The sequence below is a fragment of the Podarcis tiliguerta genome, assembly GCF_965153285.1.
Source record: "Podarcis tiliguerta genome assembly, chromosome: 2".
Taxonomy (NCBI): domain Eukaryota; kingdom Metazoa; phylum Chordata; class Lepidosauria; order Squamata; family Lacertidae; genus Podarcis; species Podarcis tiliguerta.
The window spans coordinates 20,191,723-20,218,780 of record NC_139535.1 but is presented as its reverse complement, the minus strand read 5'-3'; the positions used below and the strand labels follow the sequence as shown (position 1 = coordinate 20,218,780).

At 47.6% G+C, this 27,058-nt stretch overlaps 1 protein-coding gene across 5 annotated transcripts in view; it reads right to left on the bottom strand.

The window, feature by feature from the left end:
- The window catches only part of LOC310670072 (laminin subunit beta-1-like), a 73,796-nt gene extending 48,709 nt beyond the window's left edge, over positions 1-25,087 (bottom strand). The window contains exons 1-9 of one of the 5 annotated variants that reach the window (XM_083424543.1): positions 24,660-24,923; positions 19,824-20,134; positions 19,179-19,230; positions 16,900-16,952; positions 8,745-8,923; positions 7,021-7,144; positions 4,870-4,943; positions 3,320-3,508; positions 2,669-2,732 (exon numbers count right to left, since the gene is read on the bottom strand). In XM_083424543.1, coding sequence (XP_083280669.1) covers positions 2,669-2,732; positions 3,320-3,508; positions 4,870-4,943; positions 7,021-7,144; positions 8,745-8,923; positions 16,900-16,939 — 670 coding nt within the window. In that variant the 5' untranslated portion in view covers positions 16,940-16,952; positions 19,179-19,230; positions 19,824-20,134; positions 24,660-24,923. Of the gene's footprint in view, positions 1-2,668; positions 2,733-3,319; positions 3,509-4,869; positions 4,944-7,020; positions 7,145-8,744; positions 8,924-16,899; positions 16,953-19,178; positions 19,676-19,823; positions 20,135-24,659 lie in introns of those variants that run through there. The other 4 variants (XM_083424544.1, XM_083424541.1, XM_083424545.1 and 1 more) reach the window with 4 other exon arrangements.
- Between the last annotated feature and the right edge of the window lie 1,971 nt (positions 25,088-27,058).

Here is a 27,058-nt window from a genome sequence, read left to right as displayed (position 1 = left end):
AGCCAGGTTGCAGCAATAGTACATACCAATGTTTTATGCCAGAGACAGAGCCTGTGGCCCTCAAGATGTTCTTGGACTTCAACTCCCATCATCCCTGAGCATTGGCCATGTTGTCTGGGGCTGATGGGAATTGAAGTCCAACAACAAGCAGATGACTACAAGTTGCCAATCCCAGATATCATTCTGTTCTTCTGCTTTCGCGATCACTGGTAGCTGAGTAAGATTGTCTTCCATAAACACGGTTTTAAAAGTGAGTCCATAAGTGACTGTGGTTGCCAGTTCTGGATCCACACGTCCTTCCACAGTGGGGACATAGGTTTCTGGGCGGGAGTTGATCATGGTGAGAGTTTGCCAAACGTACCTTCCTCTTAGCGTGTTAGTTTGAGTGTCTTCAAAGCCCATAACACCTTTGGTAAAGGCCGTTCTCCAATTGGAGCACTCACAGGCCAGTTTTCCCCAGTTGTCGGTGTTTATACTACATTTTTAAATATTTGCCTTGAGAGAGTCTTTGAACCTTTTTTGTTGACCACCAGCATTACACTTTCCATTTTTAAGTTTGGAATAGAGTAGTTGCTTTGGAAGAGGATAATCAGGCATCTGCACAACATGACCAGTCCAACAAAGCTGATGTTGAAGAAGCATTGCTTCGACACTGGTGATCTTTGCTTCTTCCAGTACACTGGCATTAGTTTGCCTGTCCTCCCAAATTTTTTCGGAGACACCATTGATGGAATCTTTCGAGGAGCTGGAGATGGCGTTTGTAAGTGGTCCACGCTTCATGTTGAACATCTCTTGGCATCTAAGATTTGCTGTTTTGATGTCAGCGGAGTCCCTCCATCTGCAACCTGTCAGTCTCTTTCTGTCTCTCTTTGAGTGCTAATTGCCCTGGTCCTTTCCCACCTGGCATTCAGTCCCCGAGGGCTATGGTGACTTTATGGTCCCATCTCACCTCCCAGATGTTTGGAAGATTTCCCTCAATCTCTGACCGGGCTTATCTCCAATAAAAGTCCCACCTCTAAGGGCCAACCCCTTTCCTTGCTACTGGTAGCAGGTGTTGTTGTGGGAGCAGGGACGCCTACCTGACCTTCTGGTAGGTAGGTGAGATGCTGCTGCTTATGGTGCATGGTACATAGAATTGTAGAGTGGGAAGGAATGGCAAGGGTCTGTTAGGATATTTCCTTTCCACCTTAAAAGGGAGCAGGATGTTTGTGTCACAGCCTGCGTATTTCCTGTTCTCACAGGATGTTTATGTTGTGTCTTTGCTTTCGTTTCTCTCTCGGTGCCGGAACACTGAAGCAGGCAGTCGTGATTTTCTTTGTTCTGATCAACGCTGAATAAACTTGTAAATCATGCTCTCCTGGGTGCATCTTTCGCTGTACTTTATCTGCTGATAAGAGCATGCATCGGCTCTAGAATGTGGGAAGCTATTTCTAGAGCTCGTGTCGCTAATTGCTGATACTGCGTGTCTACGGGAGATCAATGGACGTCCGGAGACGACATGGAGGTCAAGATGGACTTTGTCTCCCTGGCAGTATCCCAACAGGGTCACCTAGTAAGAGGTGAATTTAGAAGCATACAACTGGTGCAGTTGCACTGGGCACTGCAACTATGATGCAGAATGGAAGACGAGGGGCGGCAAATTTTGGCGTCACACAGGGTGTCATTGAAATTTGAGAACCCCAAGGTCTGCCACGGATCTAGTCCAGCAATATCAAAAGCAACACAATGGCCAGAAACAATTACAAATATGAAAAACTTTATGAAATAATTCAAAACATCAAAACTAACTAATTAACTAACTAAATGTAACTTTTTTATGTTATAGTTTATCATTTCTACGCTATTTGAAGTTGTTGCTACGCATGTGCAGGTCATCGTTTGAATATTTTATTTTCAGTTAACGAATATCTTTCTACTTTACGAGTGTTGAACTAATTGGCTGATGAAGAATTCAACGAAACAGTAGTTGTTATCTGGAAACACTGTTCAGCAGAGTTCAGAGTTGGACATTTGCTGATTATACAAAGCTTCGCAGCTTGTTCTCTGCCGGGTAAAGTCTGGCACCATGATTCATTTAAGGACTTTCAGAGACTTTCAGACTTCTGTTCGTGTTGCTTTTGATATTGCTGACTCATATTTTGCAACACAGGGGTTTGTTTGTTTACTCACTGATGTAGTCCAGGCACACGGCAGAAGCCGATCCAGCATTCCAACCAGTACATTTGCACCACAGTGCACCTCCACTTCATGGTAAAGGTAAAGGGACCCCTGACCATTAGGTCCAGTCGCGGACGACTCTGGGGTTGCGGCGCTCATCTCGCTTTATTGGCCGAGGGAGCTTCCGGGTCATGTGGCCAGCATGACTAAGCCGCTTCTGGCGAACCAGAGCAGCGCACGGAAACGCCGTTTACCTTCCCACAGGAGTGGTACCTATTTATCTACTTGCACTTTGACGTGCTTTCGAACTGCTAGGTTGGCAGGAGCAGGGACCGAGCAACGGGAGCTCACCCCATTGCGGGGATTCGAACCGCCGAGCTTCTGATCTGCAAGTCCTAGGCTCTGTGGTTTCACCCACAGCGCCTCCCGCGTCCATTAATTCACCAGCCTGGAGGTCGGGCAAGTGCTTCTCCCCCCGCTATGCCATCCCTGCTGCTTGTTACATTCATACCTTGGATTTCCTGGCTGTATGGGTCCTCAACTTTCACCGCCGGATCCAGCACTTTGAAAATCACCTACAGAGAAAGGTTAAGATGTGCATGCAATTTTTACCCTAATGGAATAAATAGCAGCTGCGGGTGGGGGATTTTCATCAGGAAAGTGGTTTGGGAGGAAAGGGTTAAACCCTTCCTCTCCTCCCACAGCTGATATTTGCTACAATTTAAAAACAAAAGATCCGATCATGGATCTCTGGCATTTTGGCCAGTTAGGCCCCTACGCGTGTGTATACATCTAGCAAAACTGAAAGAAACTATGTCATTATTGCATCCATCAAAACTTATTTACACTGCCGAATTTATCTTAATGCTGCCGGCGTTTTCAGCTATACACAATTATTTCCCATATATTCAATAAACGTTTTCCAATCTTCTTTAAACGTATGTTCTTCTTGTTCTCTTATTCTATATATTAGAATATGGCAGAATTGAGCATTTCCCAAACTGATCCCCAGATTAAAAATCTGAATTTGACAAAATTTTGATTAGTATCTGGCCATGAAATTCTAAATCTCATTTTGTTTTGTTTTTGTGGGGCTTTTTTTGGGGGGGGGGTGTAAAGGTGGTTCTGTTCCTTAATCCTACTTTAGCAGGGTAGCACTGACCTCGCCATGGCTGGAGGGCTCAATCTCGGAGTATCGCTGGTCACAGATCGCCTGGTTGACGTGTGTTGGGACTTGCATGGGGACGCCAGGGAAGAGCTTAGAGCAGTTGAAGGCAAAGTAGCGATAAACCTTCCAGCTGCGCCCGAAATCTGACGAACGTTCAATCAACATGGCCGCTGGGCGGAATGTCTGCATGAGAAAAGGGGAGCAAAGTGGACAGTTGAGTTTCAGCGTTCCTTCTCCAACCAATCCGCCCCCCCTCAACTGCAAAAAAGTAACTCTAAATAAAAACATAAAACATTTCAGCAAAGCAAGGCAGGTGCTTGTGAACTGGAGAAACTGGGTTTTCTCATTGCAGGTTCGGAGAGTTTTCAGGTGCTCTGCAGATTCCACACGGGCAAGTAGAGGAATGACTGCATTTTAATTTGCTTGTGAGCGGATTTTTGCTTCTAGCATCTCAACTCCTCCAGCATTACTCCGGGATTCTGGGACAGGCCTGTCGTGTCATCCAGATCTGGGCTTGTAGTGTTTGTTTCGCTCCAAACTAGCCATCAATGGAAGCCAAGGCTTGTGGTTGGTTTACCACCACACCAGACATATCGTGAAACGTGACTTTGCATTTAGCACGCAAAATATGCAAATAGCAGCCACTGTGAAAGCAGTAGGGCACTGATAATTATCAGGATTGCCACAGGGAGCAAGAAGGAATTTAAGGAAGGGCTGTAACTCCGTGGTAAAGCATCTGTTTTTTATGCACAAGGTCCCAGGTTCCATTCCTGGCAGCTCTAAGTGTGGGCTGGCAGACAACCATGTTTGAAATTCTGAGAAGCTGCTGCCCATTAGTGTGCTAACAGGACTGAGCACGATGGCCCAGCAGTCTCACTCAATAAAAAGCAGCCACATATATTCCTAACCCTTTTCCCCCACTGCAATCCCAAAGAATATCACTCCACTAATCTGCTATTTGCATCAGCAGCCGATCCCTCCATTGGCACTATTTTAGTTAGGCGCAGAGACCTATCCACCTTCGGTGTCACCTGCAGAAAGTCAGGGTACCTACTGAAATACATAAAGAATGCCACCGCTGTCTTAGTATTAGAGGTAAGGTAAAGGGGACCCCTGACAATTAGGTCCAGACGTGTCCGACTCTGGGGTTGCTGCGCTCATCTCACTTTATTGGCCGAGGGAGCCGGCGTACAGCTTCCGGGTCATGTGGCCAGCATGACTAAGCCGCTTCTGGGGAACCAGAGCAGCGCATGGAAACGCCGTTTACCTTCCTGTACCAATTTTCTACTTGCACTTTGACGTGCTTTTGAACTGCTAGGTTGGCAGGAGCAGGGACTGAGCAACGGGAGCGGGGATTCGAACCGTTGACCTTCAGATCAGCAAGTCCTAGGCTCTGTGATTTAACCCACAGCACCACCCGCATCCCTAGTATTAGAGGTAGCGGTGCTTATTGGGTATTTCGTCAGCAGTGCTCCTGTTAGTTCCTATAAAGGCATCTAGTATTCATTGCACTGCTTCCGCTCATTTGGTAGAGATCTCAGTACCTTAAACTTCATTATGAGGTGAGTAAAGTGGAACTCGGCTTCCAGGTCCAAGGAGATGCTGACCTGTTCTACACCTGTGGAGGTAGTGAGAGAGAAGGACAGAAGTTAGACTAGGAGCACCCCTCATTTAAATACGTTGTGGGAGAGGAAATTTCCCTCGATGCAAGACTTACACGGGTCCCATTTTGGCCTGCAAGGCTGTTTTCCCTAAACCACAGTACAGTGGTACCTCAGGTTACATACGCTTCAGGTTACAGACTCTGCTAACCCAGAAATAGTACCTCGGGTTAAGAACTTTGCCTCAGGATGAGAACAGAAATTGTGCCCCGGCGGCGCGGCAGCAACAGGAGGCCCCATTAGCTAAAGTGGTGCTTCAGGTTAAGAACAGTTTCAGGTTAAGAACGGACCTCCAGAACGAATTAAGTTCTTAACCCAAGGTACCACTGTACCTTACCCACCTGCCCCACACCTGACATCCTATGTCAGCTGCACCACTGAGTTCCCTGTAAGGAACAGACCACATAGTTCCGTGGTGGCCAAACTTGGCCCTCCTGCTGTTTTTGGACTACAACTTCCATCATCCCTAGCTAACAGGACCAGTGGTCAGGGATGATGGGATCTGTAGTCCCAAAACAGCTGGAAGGCCAAGTTTGGCCACCACTTGCGTTGTTGATCCCTGCAGAAAGCAGTCTTGAAGCTACTTTCTGTCAGCTGATAAGCAGAGATCAGTGGCTCTTTGGCAGCACAGGCTCTTTGCAAACGCAGCCTGGTGCTTTGAACTCCCAATCATTCTCAACTGATGTGATTGCGATGTCAGGCGATTGACAGGTGGGCAGCCCCACCCACCTGTCCAATTTGGCCAATGATAGGTATTGGCCTACCAGGCAGATCAAGTAAGGTAAGGTAACTTATGTTCCCGCCTTCCCCTGTAGGTTTGCTCACTCCTATGCCTTGAGTGAGTGAGGCTTGGCTTAGATACATTTGATCACAACCTTGGAAATGGTATAAAAGAGGTTTTATTATTGTTTGTACTTATTCCCCCTGTTTCTCTGCTCTCATTTTCCCCGTTCTGCTTTGGTTTCTGAGTTCTACTTCCTGAGGCTTCAAATCCTGAAAAACCTGTTTAGGAAGAGACCATAGTAGGACCAAAGAAAGAAAGGATATGTGTGCCTGCAGACAAAAACAGCTCTGCCATGCTACCTTCAAGGCTCTGAAATAACATCGCCTAGGCTCATAATCTCCTGATAAAAACTGCACATTATAATAGAGATTTATGAATGCATCTCTGGTTTGGGACTGAGGCACGGGAGCTTAACCCTTTACACTCAAGCCTGTTTCCTGGATAAACCCCACCCACCCACCTCAGTGTCCAGGCTAAACAATGGGGGAGGAGACGATGCTTCAGGGCTGGAGCCAGGTAGGGCTTGAAAGCTCAACACCAAAACTTTGAACTGTGCTCGGAAATGTACTGGCCTGCAATGGTAAAGGTAAAGGATTCCTGGATGGTCAAGTCCAGTCAAAGGTGACTATGGGGTTGCGGCACTCATCTCGCTTTCAGGCCAAGGGAATTAGCATTGGTCAGCAGACAGCTTTCCGGGTCATGTGGCCAGCATGACTAAACCACTTCTGGCACAACGGAATACTGTGATGAGTGCCAGAGAGCATGAAACTGCCGTTTACCTTCCCGCCACAGCGGTACCTATTTATCTAATTGCACTGGCGTGCTTTCGAACTGCTAGGTTGGCAGGAGCTGGGACAGAGCAACGGGAGCTCACCCCGTCGCACGGATTCAAACCGCTGACCTTCCGATCGGCAAGCCCAAGAGGTTCAGTGGTTTAGACCACAGTGCCACCCACGTCCCGCCTGCCTGCAGTGATTGGGGCTGGGCATGTTCTGGCCTTATGAACATTAGAACATATTTGAGTATTTCCACACTAGATATTTAATGTGGACTTGTGGACTTTTTTTTCAGGGCATCCCACACAAAACCATTGTTGAATCATTGTCATCTTGTATTTTCTGTGTGGTTTGTCTTTTACCATGCCACAGGAAGTCCAACTTTTTCAGAACAGAAGAGTAACTCAGTCTCCACTGGTGCATTTGGTAAGGTCCAAGGAAAAGGACTCTGAATCTCTTATTATTGACACTTACCATTCTCAGACTGCCACCAGGTCTGCTCACCATCCCGACCACTCAGGTAGATGACATTCTCAATGTGGTGGCTCTCGTGCAGGGACGGGGAGCGCGAGTCACAAAGGAAGCATTTCTCAGAGTCCTGTCAAGAGAGCCATAGTGGATTGAAAATCAACAAAAGCACCATGTAAATCCTCAGAGATAATGTTTGTTTGTTTTTTCTGTTTTTTTTTACAAATTCTCTTTGGTCACCAGCTATATATTTTTCAGTGATTGCATTAAACCTATTTGTCTGGACAGTTGTCAACATTTGGAAATCTTGGTTTTTAAAGTGTGATAGGTCAGAAGAAGAAGAAGAAGAGTTTGGATTTGATATCCCGCCTTTCACTCCCTTTAAGGAGTCTCAAAGCGGCTAACATTCTCCTTTCCCTTCCTCCCCCACAACAAACACTCTGTGAGGTGAGTGGGGCTGAGAGACTGTGACTGGCCCAAGGTCACCCAGCAGCTGCATGTGGAGGAGCGGAGACGCGAACCCGGTTACCCAGATTACGTGACTACCGCTCTTAACCACTACACCACACTGGCTCTCAGTAGGATTCTACTTTAGTTACATCCTTCTTGTTTTGTATTATTATCTCTTCTGTTTGCTTCTTCCCGTGTGTTTTTTGGGTAAGCTGGTTATCGGTTGTAAGATAGCTTAAGTGAGAAGGAAAATGAAATAAATAATTTTAAAAGAACTCTAAATGTCATTTGTCGGGGGGGGGGGCGGGGAATCCTCAGAGAATACCCCCCTCCCTCACTGATAGAGTTATTATTACCTATAATTAGAGGAAGACACAAACCACACTTGGTGGGCACACCTTGCTTTTGCCCAGCTGTTTCCAGGCACAGGTTTGTGCTTAAAAGCTCTGTATCCCAGTGATTTATTGTTTTTAGTTTTTGCTCCGAAGCTTTCCTTTGAAACCCCGCTCTTTAGTGTTCAACCGGAGCAAACGTCAATTTGGATTTTGTGCAGATTGCCATTTGCTCCAATTGAGCTTTAAAGAGCAGACTTCTGCAGGAGAAGCTCCAGAGCAAAAAAGGGGGGGCACTCAAACACAGAGCTTTAAAGTGCAGATCATGCCTGGAAAAAGTAGAGTGGATAAGCCCACTGTCTTAAAGACTGAGGACACACCTGCAACCGTACATTTAAAAAAACATTCTGCAATCATTTAAAGCAGTGCCTTCTGCCAAAGAATCTCGGGGAATGTAGTTTTCTCCTCATAGATATTGAATGTGTTCTAAATGTATGGCGTAGGTGTGACCTGACACCCTGATGCGACCAGGCTTTGAAAAGAGACTATATTCCGTTGGTTAAACGCTGAGCTATATTGTTAGGAGCTGCTAAGTCTTCTAGAACAGAAAACCCTTTGCTCTTTGGGCTATTCAACATCTTCTCAGACTCTAGACAGGGCCTGTCCACGCAAGGAGAGTTACTGGGCTTTCCTGGATAGGAAGGGCTATGAACAGCTTCTGGAACATTGCCTCAAAAGTCTTTCTGCCCCCTGCGGTTAAAAAAATCACAGGGTTTTCCTATTGCTGCAGCAGGCCCAACACGTCTTTCCTGTAACAATTCTGAAGGTACTGTACACAAACATCGCGGAACTGCAACTGACCCTCTGGCCAGCAAGTTGACAGCTCCTTTTTTATCATTTTCTCCCTCCCCGTTCTTTCACCCTTGGCCAACACCCATGTGATATTACCTGCAAATGGCTGACGATGCAGTACTCCTGAGGCCCCTCCAGGCCACACGTGGATGTGGCGCTCAACCTCTGTGTCCTCCCAATGAGAAGATTCCCTGTGGCTGGGTAGCAGCTCCCCTCTGAGCATCCGTGGTACAACAGGTCGGGCGATTCTGTGCCCTGACCATCGGCTAACCGGACTGGCCAGGAAAGAAAGAAAAAGCCCAAGGCCATTTTAGGATCTTATGATCTGTCCACTGTCAAAAGTTCCTAAAATAGGTGTCAGGGCTGCATGTAAAAGCTGCACAGAAGGCACAACAGAGATGTTATCCTTTCCTTATGGAAAGAAAAGCCAATACAGTGGTACCTCGGGTTACATACGCTTCAGGTTACAGACTCCGGTAACCCAGAAATAGTACCTCGGGTTAAGAACTTTGCTTCAGGATGAGAACAGAAATTGTTCGGCAGCAGCACGGCAGCAGTGGGAGGCCCCAATAGCTAAAGTGGTGCTTCAGGTTAAGAACAGTTTCAGATTAAGAACGGACCTCCGGAATGAATTAAGTACTTAACCCGAGGTACCACTGTACATCTAACTTTTCCCATATAAGCAAAGATCTGGAACATGGTCTATAAAGTAATTGTCTGTGATACTTGCTGTCTCCATATGAAAAGGGGGAGTGGGGGAGCCAACTCTGGGAAGGACTGATTGTCCCCCCAAATTCTCATCTCCAAACCACTCATACGCTTCGGAGAATCCAAGGCTGTTTGTGGCATGCATTATGTGAAAATTCTAATCTCCCCCACCATTTTGTCTTCAAGATAATGCCCATGGCAGAATGACATGATCGTGGATCTTGAGATTAAACAGTCGAGAGCCTCTAAGCTTTCTTCTCTGTTTTTAATTTGATATTCAAACACCTCAGATGATCTCCATGAATACATTTGGGATATTTCAGTAAAACTGAGCAGGCAACTAAGCCCTTAGATTAGGAACACTATTCAAGAGCTTGCAGCACAGAGCAAGTTTATAATAAGATTAGACAACTACTGGGCATCATATTCTTCTTCATCCTGGAGAAGAGTGACTAGTGGGGTGCCACAGGGTTCTGTCTTGGGCCCGGTCTTATTCAACATCTTTATCAACGACTTGGATGATGGACTCAAGGGCATCCTGATCAAATTTGCAGATGACACCAAACTGGGAGGGGTGGCTAACACCCCAGAAGACAGGATCACACTTCAAAACGACCTTGACAGATTAGAGAACTGGGCCAAAACAAACAAGATGAATTTTAACAGGGAGAAATGTAAAGTATTGCACTTGGGCAAAAAAAATGAGAGGCACAAATACAAGATGGGTGACACCTGGCTTGAGAGCAGTACATGTGAAAAGGATCTAGGAGTCTTGGTTGACCACAAACTTAACATGAGCCAACAGTGTGACGCGGCAGCTAAAAAAGCCAATGCAATTCTGGGCTGCATCAATAGGAGTATAACATCTAGATCAAGGGAAGTTATAGTGCCACTGTATTCTGCTCTGGTCAGACCTCACCTGGAGTACTGTGTCCAGTTCTGGGCACCACAGTTCAAGAAGGACACTGACAAACTAGAACGTGTACAGAGGAGGGCAACCAAAATGGTCAAAGGCCTGGAAACGATGCCTTATGAGGAACGGCTAAGGGAGCTGGGCATGTTTAGCCTGGAGAAGAGGAGGTTAAGGGGTGATATGATAGCCATGTTCAAATATATAAAAGGATGTCACATAGAGGAGGGAGAAAGGTTGTTTTCTGCTGCTCCAGAGAAGCGGACACGGAGCAATGGATACAAACTACAAGAAAGAAGATTCCAACTAAACATTAGGAAGAACTTCCTGACAGTAAGAGCTGTTCGACAGTGGAATTTGCTGCCAAGGAGTGTGGTGGAGTCTCCTTCTTTGGAGGTCTTTAAGCAGAGGCTTGACAACCATATGTCAGGAGTGCTCTGATGGTGTTTCCTGCTTGGCAGGGGGTTGGACTCGATGACCCTTGTGGTCTCTTCCAACTCTATGATTCTATGATTCTATGATTCTATGATATTCTTTCTTTTTCTAAAGTATTTTTTATTGAGTTTGATCTGTATAACCTAAATATTAAAAAAGAACTTCATGAGACAAACACATGAAAACTAAACCAAACCAAACTAAGGCTTGCATGGGATGTTACTATTTAAAAAAAGAATGATAAAGTTTGTTTATCATTATTAAGTAGAGAGAATAATGGGCATCCTATTATTGATCCTAGGTGCAAAAGGGGTCCTTTACCTTTTTATACTGCTTTAACATTTATGGCTTCCCCCTAAAAAAATCCGGGGTTTTTATTTTAGTTGAGGGTGCTGAGGTACACTTCCCAGCACCCTTAATATACAACAGCTTCCAGGGTTCTTTAGGGGCAGCAATGGATGTTATAGTGGCATAACGGTATGGTATATTGTGGATGCGTCCTAGCTCTCATCCCAAATATTACATTTCAGAAACAAGTTGCGAGAAAGATGTGGCACCTGTTCATACCATCCTCTTGTGAGGTATGTGTGTGTGTGTGTGAACACTGTCTGTAACACTGCACCCTGAGGACCTGACCTAAATCTGTCATGGACGCTCGCGAGTGGGCCTGCCACCTTTTGATGGTACCCCCTCTTGTTGCTCACCCAGTCGCATGAAGCAGCACTTGAGACTGGTGAAATAAGAACCTTTCCCTTCCTTGCTACACCTTCTCCTCCTCAGCGTCAGCAGAAAGCGTCCGTCACATGCTGAAGCTTTTAATACCAGAGCACAAAGGGTGCTTGTTAGTACTGGCAGAACACGGGGCTGACCTGCCTACGACCCTGTCAGTCTTCGGATCAGAAAGTGGGGGGGGGGGGGGGAGGAGAGAAGGTCTGCATGTGCCAGGATCCTAGCGCTGACGATCGCGTCAGGAGGACTTTGTCAAAGGAATACTGTTAAGGAGAAAGCGGAAGCAGGCTACGAGTCCCTGATCCAGTCCAAGAGCTACAGCTCTCACAGCGACTGCTGGTGTCTCCTGGGAACAGTCTTGGGAGCAAAGAACAAAACTAGGTTCACGAAGAACCTGGATAAATGGATGCTATGATCGCACTTGCATTCAGTGGGCCGGCCCTACCATTAGGCAGAGCAAGGGATGTGGGATGGGCGGCGGCAGTGAACACTCCCCCTTCAACATTTTCCTTGAGACCCCTAAGCTAGCCTAGGTAAAGGTAAAGGGACCCCTGACCATTAGGTCCAGTCGTGGCCGACTCTGGGGTTGCGGCGCTCATCTCGCTTTATTGGCCGAGGGAGCCAGCATACAGCTTCTGGGTCATGTGTCCAGCATGACTAAGCCACTTCTGACAAACCAGAGCAGCGCATGGAAATGCCGTTTACCTTCCCGCCGGAGTGGTACCTATTAATCTACTTGCACTTTGACGTGCTTTTGAACTGCTAGGATGGCAGGAGCAGGGACCGAGCAATGGGAGCTCACCCCATCGCAGGGATTCAAACCACCGACCTTCTGATTGGCAAGTCCTAGACTCTGTAGTTTAACCCACAGCGCCACCCGCGTCCCTAGCTAGCCTGCCCGGTGCCAATTTTGCTGCCTGCTACCTCAGATGTGGGGGAAGCTGTTGTTCTTTTGCCTGTGTTGAAGGAAGGTTCCACTACCAATCTGACCTGTGTGTGTGTACTGTATGTCCTTCCTTCAGGCACCAAAATGTCTCAGGCCAGCCTTGGTCACGTGTAAAGCAGTCTCCCAAGCCAGAGGAGCTCTGGAGGACAGGCCTTTGCCCATTCCTATGTCAATATACATGGAGGGTAAGACCACCCATGGCCACTAGCCAAAACGGCCACTAGCCATAGACATCTGGTTTGCCGCTGTGATATCAGGATAGCGGGCGAGGTGGGCCTTAGGCCTGATCCCACAAGCCTCTCCTTATGTTTATATTCTCATGCACACGTTCCAGCAGGGCGCGGCTGCCCTCCGCATATCTGGTTCAGTCCAGCAAGCGCTGCCCCATCTCCTACCACAACTCCTGCCAATGATTAACCACAAAATATGGCTGTCCAGCCAAAGGCATGTCCTGGAAGCATTCCAAAGCAGCCTCACCTGGGCACACCGTGTAGTTTATTTCTTTAAAAAGTCACAAGGTGTACGTGTGTGTCTGTCGGGGTGTGTTTCAAGACTGCCTGCAAGCCACACTTCCTGCCGTCGAATGCCTTTCTGCTGGTTCATAAATATGTGTAAATATTAAGCAGGGGAGATTTCTGCTGATAACGCTGATGTGAAACGTGTCCCACGTTTCGTTTCTGCGCATGAACTTCAGTGCTGAATAGCCTAGTAAAAAAACGCTGGCCACCATGGAGCTAGCTGTGACTAAGGAGGGGAAGGCACTCTGCACATGTTCAATTGCTGCCTTTTCAGTTTATTGCTTTACATGTCCCAGAGAGAAACTCTGCTAATGACAGCAAATCCTGGGACTAAACGGAGTATCCTGTTCTTCTGAACTGCTCTTGAGTGTTATAGATAAACTGCATTATTAGGACGGATATTACTGAAGAATACCTCATCATCATAAGCTCCTAGACTAGAGAGATATTGGATTGTGAGATAATGTGGGAGATGATAGATCGATAGATGTAGATGATAGGTGATAGATGATAGATGATAGAGATAGATGATAGATAGATAGATAGATAGATAGATAGATAGATAGATGATATAGATAGATACAGTGGTACCTTGGGTGACATACGCTTCAGGTTACATACGCTTCAGGTTACAGACTCCGCTAACCCAGAAATAGTGCTTCAGGTTAAGAACTGTGCTTCAGGATGAGGACAGAAATCGTGCTCCGGCAGCGTGGCAGCAGCAGGAGGCCCCATAGGCTAAAGTGGTGCTTCAGGTTAAGAACAGTTTCAGGTTAAGAACGGACCTCTGGAACGAATTCAGTACCTAACCCAAGATACCGCTGTAGATGATAGATGATAGATAGATGATAGATAGATAGATACAGTGGTGCCTCGCAAGACGAAATTAATTCGTTCTGCGAGTTTTTTCGTTATGCGAGTTTTTTCGTCTTGCGAAGCACCACTGTGTATTGACGGTTTCCCATAGGAATGCATTGGCGGTTTTAAAAAAAAAGGCGCAAGACGTTTTGTCTTGCGAAGCAAGCCCATAGGGAAATCCGTCTTGCGAAGCAACTCAGAAAACGAAAAACTCTTTCGTCTTGCGAGTTTTTCGTCTTCCGAGGCATTCGTCTTGGAGGTACTACTGTAGATGATAAATGGATGGAGATAGATAGATAGATGATAGATAGATATAGATAGATAGATAGATAGATAGATAGATAGATAGATAGATAGATGATAGGTTGGTTGATAGATAGAAGAAGAAGAAGAAGAGTTTGGATTTGATATCCCGCTTTATCACTACCCTAAGGAGTCTCAAAACGGCTAACAATCTCCTTTCCCTTCCTCCCCCACAGCAAACACTCTGTGAGATGAGTGAGGCTGAGAGACTTCAGAGAAGTGTGACTAGCCCAAGGTCACCCAGCAGCTGCATGTGGAGGAGCGGGGACGCGAACCTGGTTCACCAGATTATGAGTCTACCGCTCTTAACCACTATACCACACTGGCACCACACTGATAGATATAGATAGATAGTTGATAGATAGATAGATAGATGATTAATAGATGATCAAGGAAGCTTGTAGAAGGGCATGAGTTTAGGTACTACCAGCATGACTTTGCCCTGCAACATAGAAAGAAATTGAAAATAATTTGCCTCAACACATGCAGAGTGCCTCTGCCACATGTTAACCCCAGTCTAACACCATGCATCTGGGATCATGAATAGGGCTTTAAGGAAGGTTTGAACCCAAGCTTTTTTGGAAATTAGTCACTGATCAATGGGAATTATACCACCATCACTTGCGCATGGCTTTTGGGAATATTTCTGGGCACAGGGAGGTGTGGAGCGGAGACTGCAGTAGGTAGAAAGTATCTTTTGTTGCTGAGCTGGTGCAGGTTGGGCCTTGCCTTGTTCCTACCAGTCCCTGATGTGTCTCGTTCAGGATGGGCCTTCCGGCATGACTTGTGCACAGCACGCGCCTAGGCATGCTGCCACACGCAGGCCCTCACCAAACACTGGCAGAAATATGCACATGCCAGTCACAGTCAGTCATGAAAGCCTATATGGCACATGAAAAACTTGGTGTCTCTACAGAATAAACTCACCCTGGCAGGGGTGCCAACTTGAATAAAATATTTGGGGGGGGGGGGAGGGCAAGTAAACAGTGTTCGAAACTCCCATTGTTCCGGGCGCATTTTGCAACAGGGAATTTCATTAGCACAAGCAGTTTCTGAGCTCTGGGCGCGGTACCACACCTCATATTTCAGATTAAAACTGCAGAGGGGAAGGAAAGGAGGACCTTTTTCTGCCTCCCCACTTCCAGCTACTCTCTGGAAACTGGAGAAAAGACCCTCTTAAGAATATTAGGGGGTGGGGTGGGCAGGGGAAGGACTAGACCATGTGAAAAATGAGCACAATGTTTTAGCTGCAGTTCATTCATTTTCTTGTTATACAGTGGTACCTCTGGTTGTGAACGGGGTCCGTTCCAGAGGCCCGTTTGCAACATGAAAAGAGCGCAACCCGCAGCGGCGCATCTGCGCACGTGCAGGTTGTGATTCGCCGCTTCTGCACATGTGCATGATGTCCTTTTGCGCTTCTGTGCATGCACGAGCGGCAAAACCTGGAAGTAACTCTTTCCGGTACTTCCAGGTCGCCGTGGGACATAACCTGAAAGAACGTAACATGAAGCGGATGTAACATGAGGTATGACTGTATATTTAAAAAGTGCACCCAGCCTTTCCACTGTTGCGCCCGTAACCTAGGTTTAAGGAGCCACCTCTAGGGTCTCAGGTAAACGTCTTTCTCATCACCTACTACCTAGTTGCTCTAACCTACGAGATGCCAAGCTTTGAACCTAGGACCTTCCACATGCAAAACAGGTGGAATCCTGGAATCTTAGAACTCCAGCACTGGAAGGGACCACAATGGTCATCTAGTCGAAGCCCCCAGCAATGCAGGGAACCTTTGCCCAACATGGGGCTCAAACCCACAATCCTGAGTTTCATGCTCTACCGACTAAGCTATCCCAGCTGGCTCAGAGCACACCATGCATTTAAAACACATCCATCACAGGTTTAGAACACAGAACTTCCCCCAAATAATATCAGAAACTGTGACCTTCTTGTGGTTCCCAGCACCCGTAACAATCTACAGTTCCTAAGATTCTTTTGTGTTACAAACCTGCCTTGGATGTGCTTTAAATGCATGGCGCAGGTATGCCCTTAATTACTCTGCCTACACTAGGGTCCCCCAGGGTCCTGCAGGCGCACAGAATTCAGGATTGTAGCGCTGCAACAGAAGGAGAAATTGCCCCAGTAAAAACAAAACCTTCTTTATAGGCAAATAAGGAGCATGGGAAAGCCCTTTACAGTCATACCTCATGTTACGTCCGCTTCATGTTACGTTCTTTCAGGTTACGTCCTGCGCTGACCCAGAATTACCAGAAAAGGGTTACTTCCGGTTTCGCCGCTCGCGCATGCGCAGAAGCGCAAAATGACATCACGCACATGTGCAGAAGCGGCGAATCGCAACCCGTGCATGCGCATACGAGCCGCTGTGGGTTGCACTCTTTTCATGTTGCGAACGGGCCTCCGGAACAGATCCCGTTCGCAACCAGAGATACTACTGTATTTGGAAATGTGATACTCTTGTTCAATATGTAGTCAATGGAACTGAAACTACCTTCAGATTAGCAGGCAACCGCATGTAAAAAGACTGAGGGCTTGCCCACACTTCCGCTTGTCCTGCTGCTCTCCTCCGGGGAAAGCTGATCTTTACTGCCAAATCGCAACAAATATCCATTTGGTTAACTGCGGAATGACGTTCATTCTGATTCAGTGGCAAAGAGAGGGTTTTCCTGCTGAAAGGTGGTGCGGCAAATGGAAAACCACTCAGACCCGTGCTTTCCAGGCAAGGGCCAAAGCAGAACTGTGGACAAGCGGTTAAACACCCAGGAATAACAACAACAACAACAACAACAACAACCATCCCCACAGGGATGTGTCCCAAGTCTGAGCACTTACCCCACAGAAGCAAGTAGAGAAGTAGTGCCATGGGCAGCATGGGAAGTTTCAACCTGAAGAGAGAAAAAAGAAAACAGGTAGCTCAACAGGGTTGTCCCCTTTCTGACTCCCTCAAAAAACATTGTGGATATATTACATATTAGTGGGAAGGACCTCTGAAGGGCTAGGGCTTCATTCGTGAGGGGGAAATATCAGGCGTACAAATGGCTTGAGCAGGGGTAGGCAGTCTAAGGCCCGGGGGCTGTATGCGGCCCAATCGCCTTCTCAATCCGGCCCGTGGACGGTCAGGGAATCAGCATGTTTTGACATGAGTAGAATGTGTCCTTTTCTTTAAAATGCACCTCTGGGTTATTTGTGGGGGATAGGGATTCGTTCATATTTTTTTTCAAAATATAGTCCAGCCCCCCACATGGTCTGAAGGACGGTGATCCGGCCCACGGCTGAAAAAGGTTGCTGACACCTGGGCTTGAGTATAGGATGGGTGGGGTTAGGGTATGAGGCAAAGAGCCCAGAAGCAGTCCTTCCCCCAGGCTGGTTGCCCTCCAGATGTTTGGAAGAACATCATCCCCAGTACAGGTAGGGTTTGGGGAAGATAGGTGCTGTAGTGTCCAAAACTTCTGGAGGGCACCAACTGGGCTAAGGGTGGCCCAGAGAAGGCCTTGAGGCCTGATCCAGGGCAGGGGGCAATCTGCCAATATGGGCCCCATCTGCATTGTAAATCTAAAGCAGTATCATACCGCTTTAAACTGTCATGGCTTCCCCCACAAAGAATTCTGGGAACTGTGGTTTGTTAAGGGCGCAGTTGAGAGTTATGGGGGGACCCCCCCTCCCCCTCACAGAGCGACCATTCTCAGAGTGGTTTAAACGGTCAGTCCCTCTTCCCAGGGAATTATTGTTTATGTGAGAGGAATGTTTAGGGAAGCTTTTAATGTTTGATGCGTTACTGTATTTAATATTTTGTTGGAAGCTGCCCAGGGTGGCTGGGGAAGCCCTGCCAGACGGGCGGGGTATAAATAAATTATTATTATTATTATTATTATTATTATTATTATTATTATTATTATTATTATCTCCTAACAAACCCTCAACATCCTTAGAATTCCCAGGATTCTTTGGGGGAAATCATGACCACTTAAAGTGATGTCATGGTGCTTTAAAGGTGTGGTGCAGACGGGCACCAAGTTTTTGGGTGGTTGTTTCCTCAACCCCCCCAGTTCAGACTAATTGGCTGCTGGTCCACACGTGATTTTAAAATCTGTACGGATTTACATAAAGACACCTGCAAATTGTGTCATGTGGGCTTGTTTGTTTGTGCCCTCAGGGGAACAAATTCAGCAGGAATTTTACGTGTGAGAAGTAGAAGAAGAGTTTGCAGGGCTGGGCAGACGCAGAAGTGGTCAAAGGAAAAGGCAGTTGTGTGTCCAAGTGTTGAGGGAAGAGAAATCACGTGAGAAGAAGGTTGGATCATGAGGAGACCACCGAAGAGTAAGGCCGCATACGCAGCATACATTTAAAGCACCAAGAATCCTGGGAACTGTAGTTCCTGTAGTTCGTTAAGAGGTGCTGGGGACCGTAGCTCTGTGAGGGATAAACCACCGTTCTCAGGAGGGGAAAGCCATGTGCTTTGAATGTATGACGTATACATAGTTGTGAGGACTTAAAGGGTTTTTGGGGGGGTGGGGGCAGCTGCAAGTTGTCCCTCTAGCCCTGTGGTTCCCAACATGGGGCACACGCCCCATGGGGGGCAATTTGATTTTTAAGGGGGGCAATTCGAGAATGAGTTATTAACAGTGAATGGCCTTTTAGGCTTCCTCCGCGTGAATAGGAGTTCACTTTTTGAATAATAAGAATTATACGTCACCGGGGACAGGGGGGGACGACCAGGATTTTAGAGATGCTTAGGAGGGGCATGGCCAAAGAAAAGTTTGGGAACCGCTGCTCTAGACACAGACCCTGCCACTTCCATCTCCAAAATTTCCTGCAGCTCGTGGAGAAAAAAAAAAAAACACTCAGGATCTCCCCAACACCAAACTCTACATAGCGGGCAGTTCCAAATTTCCACCACACACACAAACACACCCTTTCGAGTTACGTAGAAAGCACACAGCCATCACCTCTGTGACACCCTCGACAGCAGAAACCTTGTTCCTCCTGCCCTGGAGGCAGATTTGATCGGGGGGGGGGGAGGAATATTGTTCAAACAGACACAGAGGCCCCCATCCTCCCGGCAGAGCCAGCTTCCTCGAGCTGCTCCTCAGAGATGCCCTTATAATACTCACCTCGGGGCTGGGGCTGCCCTGGCCTCTTCAGGTACTGATGCATCTGCTCCTGCTGCAAATAAGGGGCACGGGAGATTTGGGGAGAGAGAGAAGCCGGGTCGATGTCTTCCGCTCTCCCTCGCTCACCCCGACCCACCCACAGCCCTGCAAGAAAGTCCGCTCCTGCCCCGTCGACCAAGAGTCCCAGGTCTGCCGCTGTCCAAGCCGCGTGAGAACTCCGGCCGTGCGAACTTAACTGGCGGTGGGTAAAAATAACCCGGCTCTCCCCCAACCCCTCCTCTCTCAGTGTGGGCAAGCGGGGCTGGAGACTGATTTTTATTCAAATGGAGCCGGGACTCTGAAAGGGACTAACGGTCTCTAAGCTACGGGAATTGTCACAGCCTATTCTTTCTGCTCCGCGGCACACACAGCCTGCCCTGCTGCAAGCACAGGCCCAGGGCCGGCTCGCTGGAAGGGGTGAAAAAGGCTGGAGGATTCTTCCTCGGGGGGGAGACCAAAATCCAAGGCCCCAGCGGCCCTCCCAGTCCAGCCTCGCCTGCCTTGGGGAGATGGTTGTCTGTGAGGTGAAAGCTAGTTATAGGAGGTGCACACACACACACAAACCATACATCCCCCTGCAAAAGAATCACAAGAACTGTAGTTTACCCTTCAGAGAACTACAGTTCCCAGTGCCCTTAACAAAACACGGTTCCCAGGGTTCTTGGGTTAGGTGGGTGTGCTTTAAATGTGTGGTGTATATGTAGCTTTTATATGCCTGTTGTCTTTGTCTATGGAGTTTTCTTGGCAGGGATACTGGAGCGGCTCGGTTCCTGCTCCAGGTGGATCACATTTGGTCGAAACTCTCCACTATGACCTGTCCATCTTGGGTGGAGTGCTCACTGGAAGGACAGATCCTGAAGCTGAGGCTCCAGTACTTTGGCCACCTCATGAGAAGAGAAGATTCCCTGGAAAAGCCCCTGATGTTGGGAAAGATGGAGGGCACAAGGAGAAGGGGACGACAGAGGACAAGATGGTTGGATAGTGTTGTCGAGGCTACCGGCATGAGTTTGACCAAACTGCGGGAGGCAGTGGAAGACAGGAGTGCCTGGTGTGCTCTGGTCCATGGGGTCACAAAGAGTCGGACACGACTAAACGACTAAACAACAACAATATGTAACTTTAGTCTAAAATCTGACTTTTTCTGGGTGAGGGTTTGGTCTCTCACTGCACCTGCCAGTTGCCACAGCTCTGCTGAGGGAAACTTGCAGATATCAGGAGTGGCTAGAATTGTGCCCATTGCTCATTTCTGCTCCAGTCTGCTAAGCGTAAGAATGAGGGTCAAACTTGATTCGGTTTGCATTTAAAGGAGAACCTACTTCATTTGCAGTTTCCGAAACAATTCGTGAACTGAAACAACCTTCGCCTCTGAAATTCGTATGTCTCCAAATTTTGCAGCTGTCTAGCCAAGGAATACACGGGGGGGGGGGCAGGGGGGAAATGCATGGACTGGGGCAACATGTGCATAAAAATGCATACATACAAAACTAGGGGAAATTGCTTTGCAAAAATGTGTATAATAGGCACAATTTCACAGGCAAGTAGATCAGGATAAATTCGCACTCGAATGCCAATGAATTTTCCCGGGGGGCCTTTGAAAGCAAAACAGCAAAGCGTTTTGCAGAACTGAGCTTAAGGCTGGAAAAAATGAGGAAATGAGAGAAACGAAGGTTGACAGATTTACCCATCCCTAGTTCATAGAGAAGCTCACTGCAATTTGAACGGCATGCCAAACAAGATCAACACCCCAGATTGCCGGTCCCCTGGCTGGGACAAGAGTTCACGGCCTGGTAGCCAAGGGAGCCCGTAGCGGCCGCTGCCGAGAAAAGAAAGCTGAGCACACAGCGCTGGCTTGGCCCGAAATTGGAAGCTGTGGGGACAAAAGAGGTGGCCAAGCCCATGCCTTGCCCAGCCACAGTCCGTTCCCAGGGAGCCTGGCAGCAGCCCGGCAGGAATGCACTTGTTGTGTCTTGCACCAGGCTTTCTCATAAAAGCACCAAGAATAGCTTATCCTCTCCCATTCTAAGCAACTCTCCCTGCCCAGCCTCCCTTCGGCTTTGATGGGATGCTTCCCTTTCACAGAGGGGGCAGGGTGGGAAACAGCCAGTGGCTCCCACCCCCCACCCACCCCCAATGGCTTCTCCAGGCAGAAAAGCAGAGCTATTCCTGACGCTGGGCTTTTTAAAGATATATTCTCCGTTGGCACTGGGTTGCCAGGGGGTATTCCTCCTGCTCTGCACTGAGGATGGGGACTATAAAGCCTGGAATGGGGGCAAAAGTCCAGAGAGCCAGGAACCATAGCCTCCCCTGAAGACAAAAACAGGGGTTTGGCAATGAACACCGAGAGCAGGCCAAGCCATCGTGTGGGCTATGCATTTCCACCATGTGAGGGCATGCCTGGGGATCAGGTAGCCAGCTGATGTACTCAGCATCACCATGTGCTCCACCAGCACAAATTAAGTGGACAGGCCCTTTTATTAATGTGTAGCAGCAGGATTATCCCCCACCCCCGCTAATGATACAGAAACTCTGCCAGCAATTAAGTGGTGGCCACACCTAAGAGAGGGGGTCTCAGGTTCTTTTATCTTTTTATTAGTTGTTGCTGCTCACCTGTGAAGGTATGCAAGCAGCCTAGACTCCCTGCCCTGCTGTGCTTCCATCATCATCATCATCATCATCATCATAATTTATTATTTATACCGTGCCCATCTGGCTGGGTTTCCCCAGCCACTCTGGGCAGCTTCCAACAAAATGCACACGTCCTGATCAACTCAGTCATGGACATACCAAAATTATTAGGGTACACTGAGCCAGGTATCTTGATAGCTGAGACATGCTGATTACTGTACTGCAGACACTGCATTTTTACATTTCTCCCCCAAAACAGAGTGTATTCCCCAAGGGTTAAGTTGATCCTACACTAGCGAGATACAGTGGACGCTCGGGTTGCGAAGGTGATCCATGCGAGAGGCAAGTTTGAAACCCACAGTGTTTGCAACCCGCAGCGCCGCGTCTAAGCGTGCAAAGCGTGATTTAGCGCTTCTGCGCATGTGCGAGTGCCAAAACCCGGAAGTAACCTGTTCCAGTACTTCTGGGTTTTGGCGCATCCATAAACTGAAAACGCGTAACCCGAAGCGTCTGTAACCCGAGGTATGAGTGTAATGGGAAATTTATACCAGAGAAGTCTGGTGTCTGGTTCTATCCTACAAACAGGAGACTCCGAGGATATGGTTAACCTGTTTCCAGGCCCCACAAGACAACTGAAATTTCATTACACACGTAGCACGAGACACTCAGGCTGCTAGACTAGGGACTTGGCCACACTTCTGCCTAGAAAGCATGAGTCTGAGAGGTTTTCCATTTGCCCTTGCCACTTTCCCCAGGAAAACCTGCTCTTTGGCGCTGAACTGGAACAAACATCCATCCGCAGGAAAACCAAATGGACGATTGCTCCAATTCAGCAGTAAAGTTCAGGACAAGTATGGATGAGTGCCTAAGTTCAACTCTTCATCCTCTCAACCCGGTGTAAAAAAAATAATCAAATGACTTCATAGACAAAATACATCAAAAGCCGAAGGGCGGAGGGGCAGCTCCTTTTAGAATCCATGGCCCAAATTGTCAGATCTGGGTTGTAGAGCCAGAGATTTCATGTAGTCCCAGTCGAGAAGCCCACCTCAAAGTAGGGGGCTGCACGTTTCTGCACTACAAAAAGAATCTGAACCAACAGAAATGAAATTCAGTGACTCCCATCAATTATACAAATTAAACATAATTGCCCTACTCTTTGAACTGTTTTAAATTGGCTCAGAATGCAACTAATGAAAACTGTAGTTTTAGAAGGGTTTTTTAATTTTATTTTTAAAACTATGATCTGAGACTTTGTCCTTGTAGCAGTGGCTTGGTGAAAAATAGGCCACATTATTATTATTATTATTATTATTATTATTATTATTATTATTATTTGCCTTGTCTTCTCTGTGACTGCAACTAAAAATGTTAGATCCACCTCAAAGGGAAAGTCAACTGGTGAGAGTTGCAAGAAGTGACTTTCTGCTGTCTTCTTGTGATAGAGTGACTCTTTTAGCAGTGGCAAGATTTACTTTGGCAGCTTCGAAAAGTCTTTTTTCCCCTTTACTCTCCAGAGAAGCGGACACGGAGCAATGGATCCAAACTACAAGAAAGAAGATTCCACCTAAACATTAGGAAGAACTTCCTGACAGTAAGAGCTGTTTGACAGTGGAATTTGCTGCCAAGGAGTGTGGTGGAGTCTCCTTCTTTGGAGGTCTTTAAGCAGAGGCTTGACAACCATATGTCAGGAGTGCTCTGATGGTGTTTCCTGCTTGGCAGGGGGTTGGACTCGATGGCCCTTGTGGTCTCTTCCAACTCTATGATTCTATGGTTCTATGATTCTATAATGTGATGAACAATATATATATAGAGAGAGAGAGAGAGAGAGAGATAGCATTTTTGGTGTGTGTGATTATTGTTAATGATTGCTTTCTTACTTTTTGTTGTGACCAATGTCTGAAAGAATAAAAGATAGACAGACAGACTGGCCTCTATTTGCTTATTTTGCATAATTTATTCTTTGAGCTGCGGGGCATGGAAAAGAACTATGTAGACTCCTCACACCCCAACTTTTGACAACTGAAAATCTCCAATTTGAGCAGGCACCGCCCAAACACTTGCAAGTCTAACTTCATTGCCTTGAGGGCTAGAAACTTGCTGCCTAAAAAAACACACACAAAAAAAACCTGAAAGCTGAGTTAAGGTTTTTGAATTGCGTGCCAATTTCCAGTTATCGCTGGAACCCTGCATTGTTCTAAAAAAGCAGCCTGGTACTTGACTGGGATCCTTACTCTTAATAAGTCCTGAAGGCAAAGTTTAGCTAGAAAAACTCTCTCTCTCTCTCTCTCTCTCTCTCTCTCACACACACACACACACGTGTGTCTCTTCCACAGAGCACATCTACTAATATTCTCTCCCTCCCCACTTTTTGGGGCAAACAACCAACACCCACCTTCTCCCATTAAACATGCCAGAATAGAACCATCCCAATTATAGCAAGTGGGGGGTTTTATGTGTGTATGTGTCAAACTCAGCTCTTGAGGTCCTCCAAGCAGCTTAGCTGAACAGAAATCTCAGGATCCAGCTGCATAAATCGCTTCTCACCCTTCGGCCTATGCTAAGAAACGGATAGTTTGCAAATAAGCTCCCTTTTTTGCATTCAGTCAGTCACCTTCCAGCCACCCACCCCGTTGCAAAATAAAATAAAATAACTAGTTACAGGTAGGTAGCCGTGTCAAAAAATAAAATAAAAAATCCTTCCAGTAGCACCTTAGAGACCAAATAAGTTTGTTATTGGCATGAGCTTTCGTGTGCACGCACACTTCTTCAGATCAGAAATAAAATAACTAGACGCCCTTCGCACCCACCCCTCCTTGCCTGGCAGCAGACGGCTGTCCGTTGGGCTTGGAGTGCAGAAGGAAGCCCGGAGTTCTTGCTTGTCAATTTGCCAGGCCTGGGGAATTGGGAGAGAGAAGAGCCCGACTCCTACCTGTTCATGTGTCCCTGCTGCGGTTCTGGGCCTTGGGCAGGCAGCTAGTGGAGTGCTGCACCCCTGGCCAATTTGGGCACATGGGCAGCCCGCACACAAACTCTCCGTGCTCAGTTTCGTTCTCTCTCTCTCTCGCACACATACACACACACATACACCTCAAGAGCTGGGCTGTGCTTCCCTGGAGAAAGCTCCCAGGAAGCTCCTCCTCCCTTCGTGCGGTGCCAGGCGATGGGAGGGAGAGAGGGGAGGGCTCAGCCCTGCTTTTTGCAGCTCAGCCAAGGTAAGGCAACGGGCCAGGTGGAGGCGCTCCCCTCCCAGGTAGGGAGTGGCGTCATGCCACACAGAGGTATGAGGTGACCTAAGCCAGCGAGGCCAGGCCCGGCTGCTGTAGTCACTGCAGAGAACTCTGCTGGGAGGCAGGTGTGCAGGTGTCTGAGCTGAACTGGGCTCCACGGTGGGCTTGCCCAGCATCCTAAAGCAGCGGACTTGCCTAACAACGCAACAGATACAAAGAGCAGAGCAGGTAGGAGCTCACAGGTTGAGCTCATGCCCTGCTTGTAGGTTTCACACGGGCATCTGGTTGAACAGGTGCTCAGGACAGTTTCTCTGGCTGGCAAATGGGCCAAACAGTAGGCAAACTCTGGCCTAGGTAAAGGGGTAAAGGGGACCCCTGAACATTAGGACCACTCATGGCCAACTCTGGGGTTGCGGCCCTCATCTCGTTTTATTGGCCGAGGGAGCCGGCGTACAGCTTCCGGGTCATGTAGCCAGCATGACTAAGCTAAACCAGAGCAGCGCACGGAAACGCCGTTTACTTTCCCGCCGGAGCGGTACCTATTTATCTACTTGCACTTTGCCGTGCTTTCAAACTGCTAGGTGGGCAGGAGCTGGGACCGAGCAACGGGAGCTCACCCCATCGTGGGGATTTGAACCGCCGACCTTCTGATCAGCAAGTCCTAGGCTCTGTGGTTTAACACAGGACCACCCGCATCCCTGGCCTACTCACAAACATATTATAGACCAGCCGTTCTCAACCTTGGGTCCTCAGATGTTGTCGGACTACAACTCCCATCATCCCAAGCAAGTTGGACCAGCAGTACGGGATGATGGGAGTTGTAGTCCAACAACGTCCAGGAACCCCAAGGTTATCGAGAAAGTCCGTCCACTCATACATTGGATGTGTGCTGTGAAGCTGAGGTACGTGCATATTACAGTGGTACCTCGGGTTACATACGCTTCAGGTTACAGACTCCGCTAATCCAGAAATATTACCTCGGGTTAAGAACTTTGCTTCAGGATGAGAACAGAAATCGTGCTCTGGTGGCGCAGCGACAGCAGGAGGCCCCATTAGCTAAAGTGGTGCTTCGGGTTAAGAACAGTTTCAGGTTAAGAACAGACTTCCAGAACGAATTAAGTTCTTAACCCGAGGTACCACTGTATCCGGTTACAAGCAATTGCTGCAAAAGCAATTGGGAAACCTGTTAACAATTTCTACTGGGCGAGGGCATGTATCGAACCTGTGGCTTTCTGGACCTTCTTGTATACAAAGCGTCTGCTCTGCCGCTGAGATACTGCCCTCCCCTCTATGAGGAAGGCATTCTTGCTACTGCCAGGAGAGTTTCTTTCTTTACATAACTCACAATGATTAAAGCTGACAAACGGCGGCTGCCATATTCATCATGTAACAGCTCCGAGAAGGTCCAGCCCAGGATATTTCGTTGCCTGGGGTGAGAGACAAGATGGTGCCCGTCCCACAACTCCATGTACGAAACCAGCTTGGCTGGCAACCGACTCCGAAGGCAGCGGGTTAGCTTGGTGGTCACAGGAACAGGCCACATAGAGCCAGTGTGAAGTGACTTACGCAAACCAAGTCAATTTAAATCAGCAAGAGAAAAGGCTGGTTTAAATAAATCAGATTAAATGAACTATTTAAATCAGGTTCCCCACTGATATATTTTCATATGTTACCTAGGCAACGGTGCAGCTATGGCCAGAAAATCACGTTAAGAGTTGCAGGGACACAACTCCTTAAACATCAAGGTCAATGCGTTCCCTTGTGAGAAATCTTGAGGGAGGGGTCACATGCCACAAATAGTTGGGTCCAAAGACAAAAAATGGCCACCATCTTATTCTGTCTCTTCTGCCAACCCCTTCTTTTTCAACGTGGTTTTCCACTCCTCTTCCCTGTGTGACAATTGTGTGAAAGGTACCTCCCTCCCCACCAGGGCCCATGCAGTGGTACCTCAGGTTAAGTACTTAATTTGTTCCGGAGATCTGTTCTTAA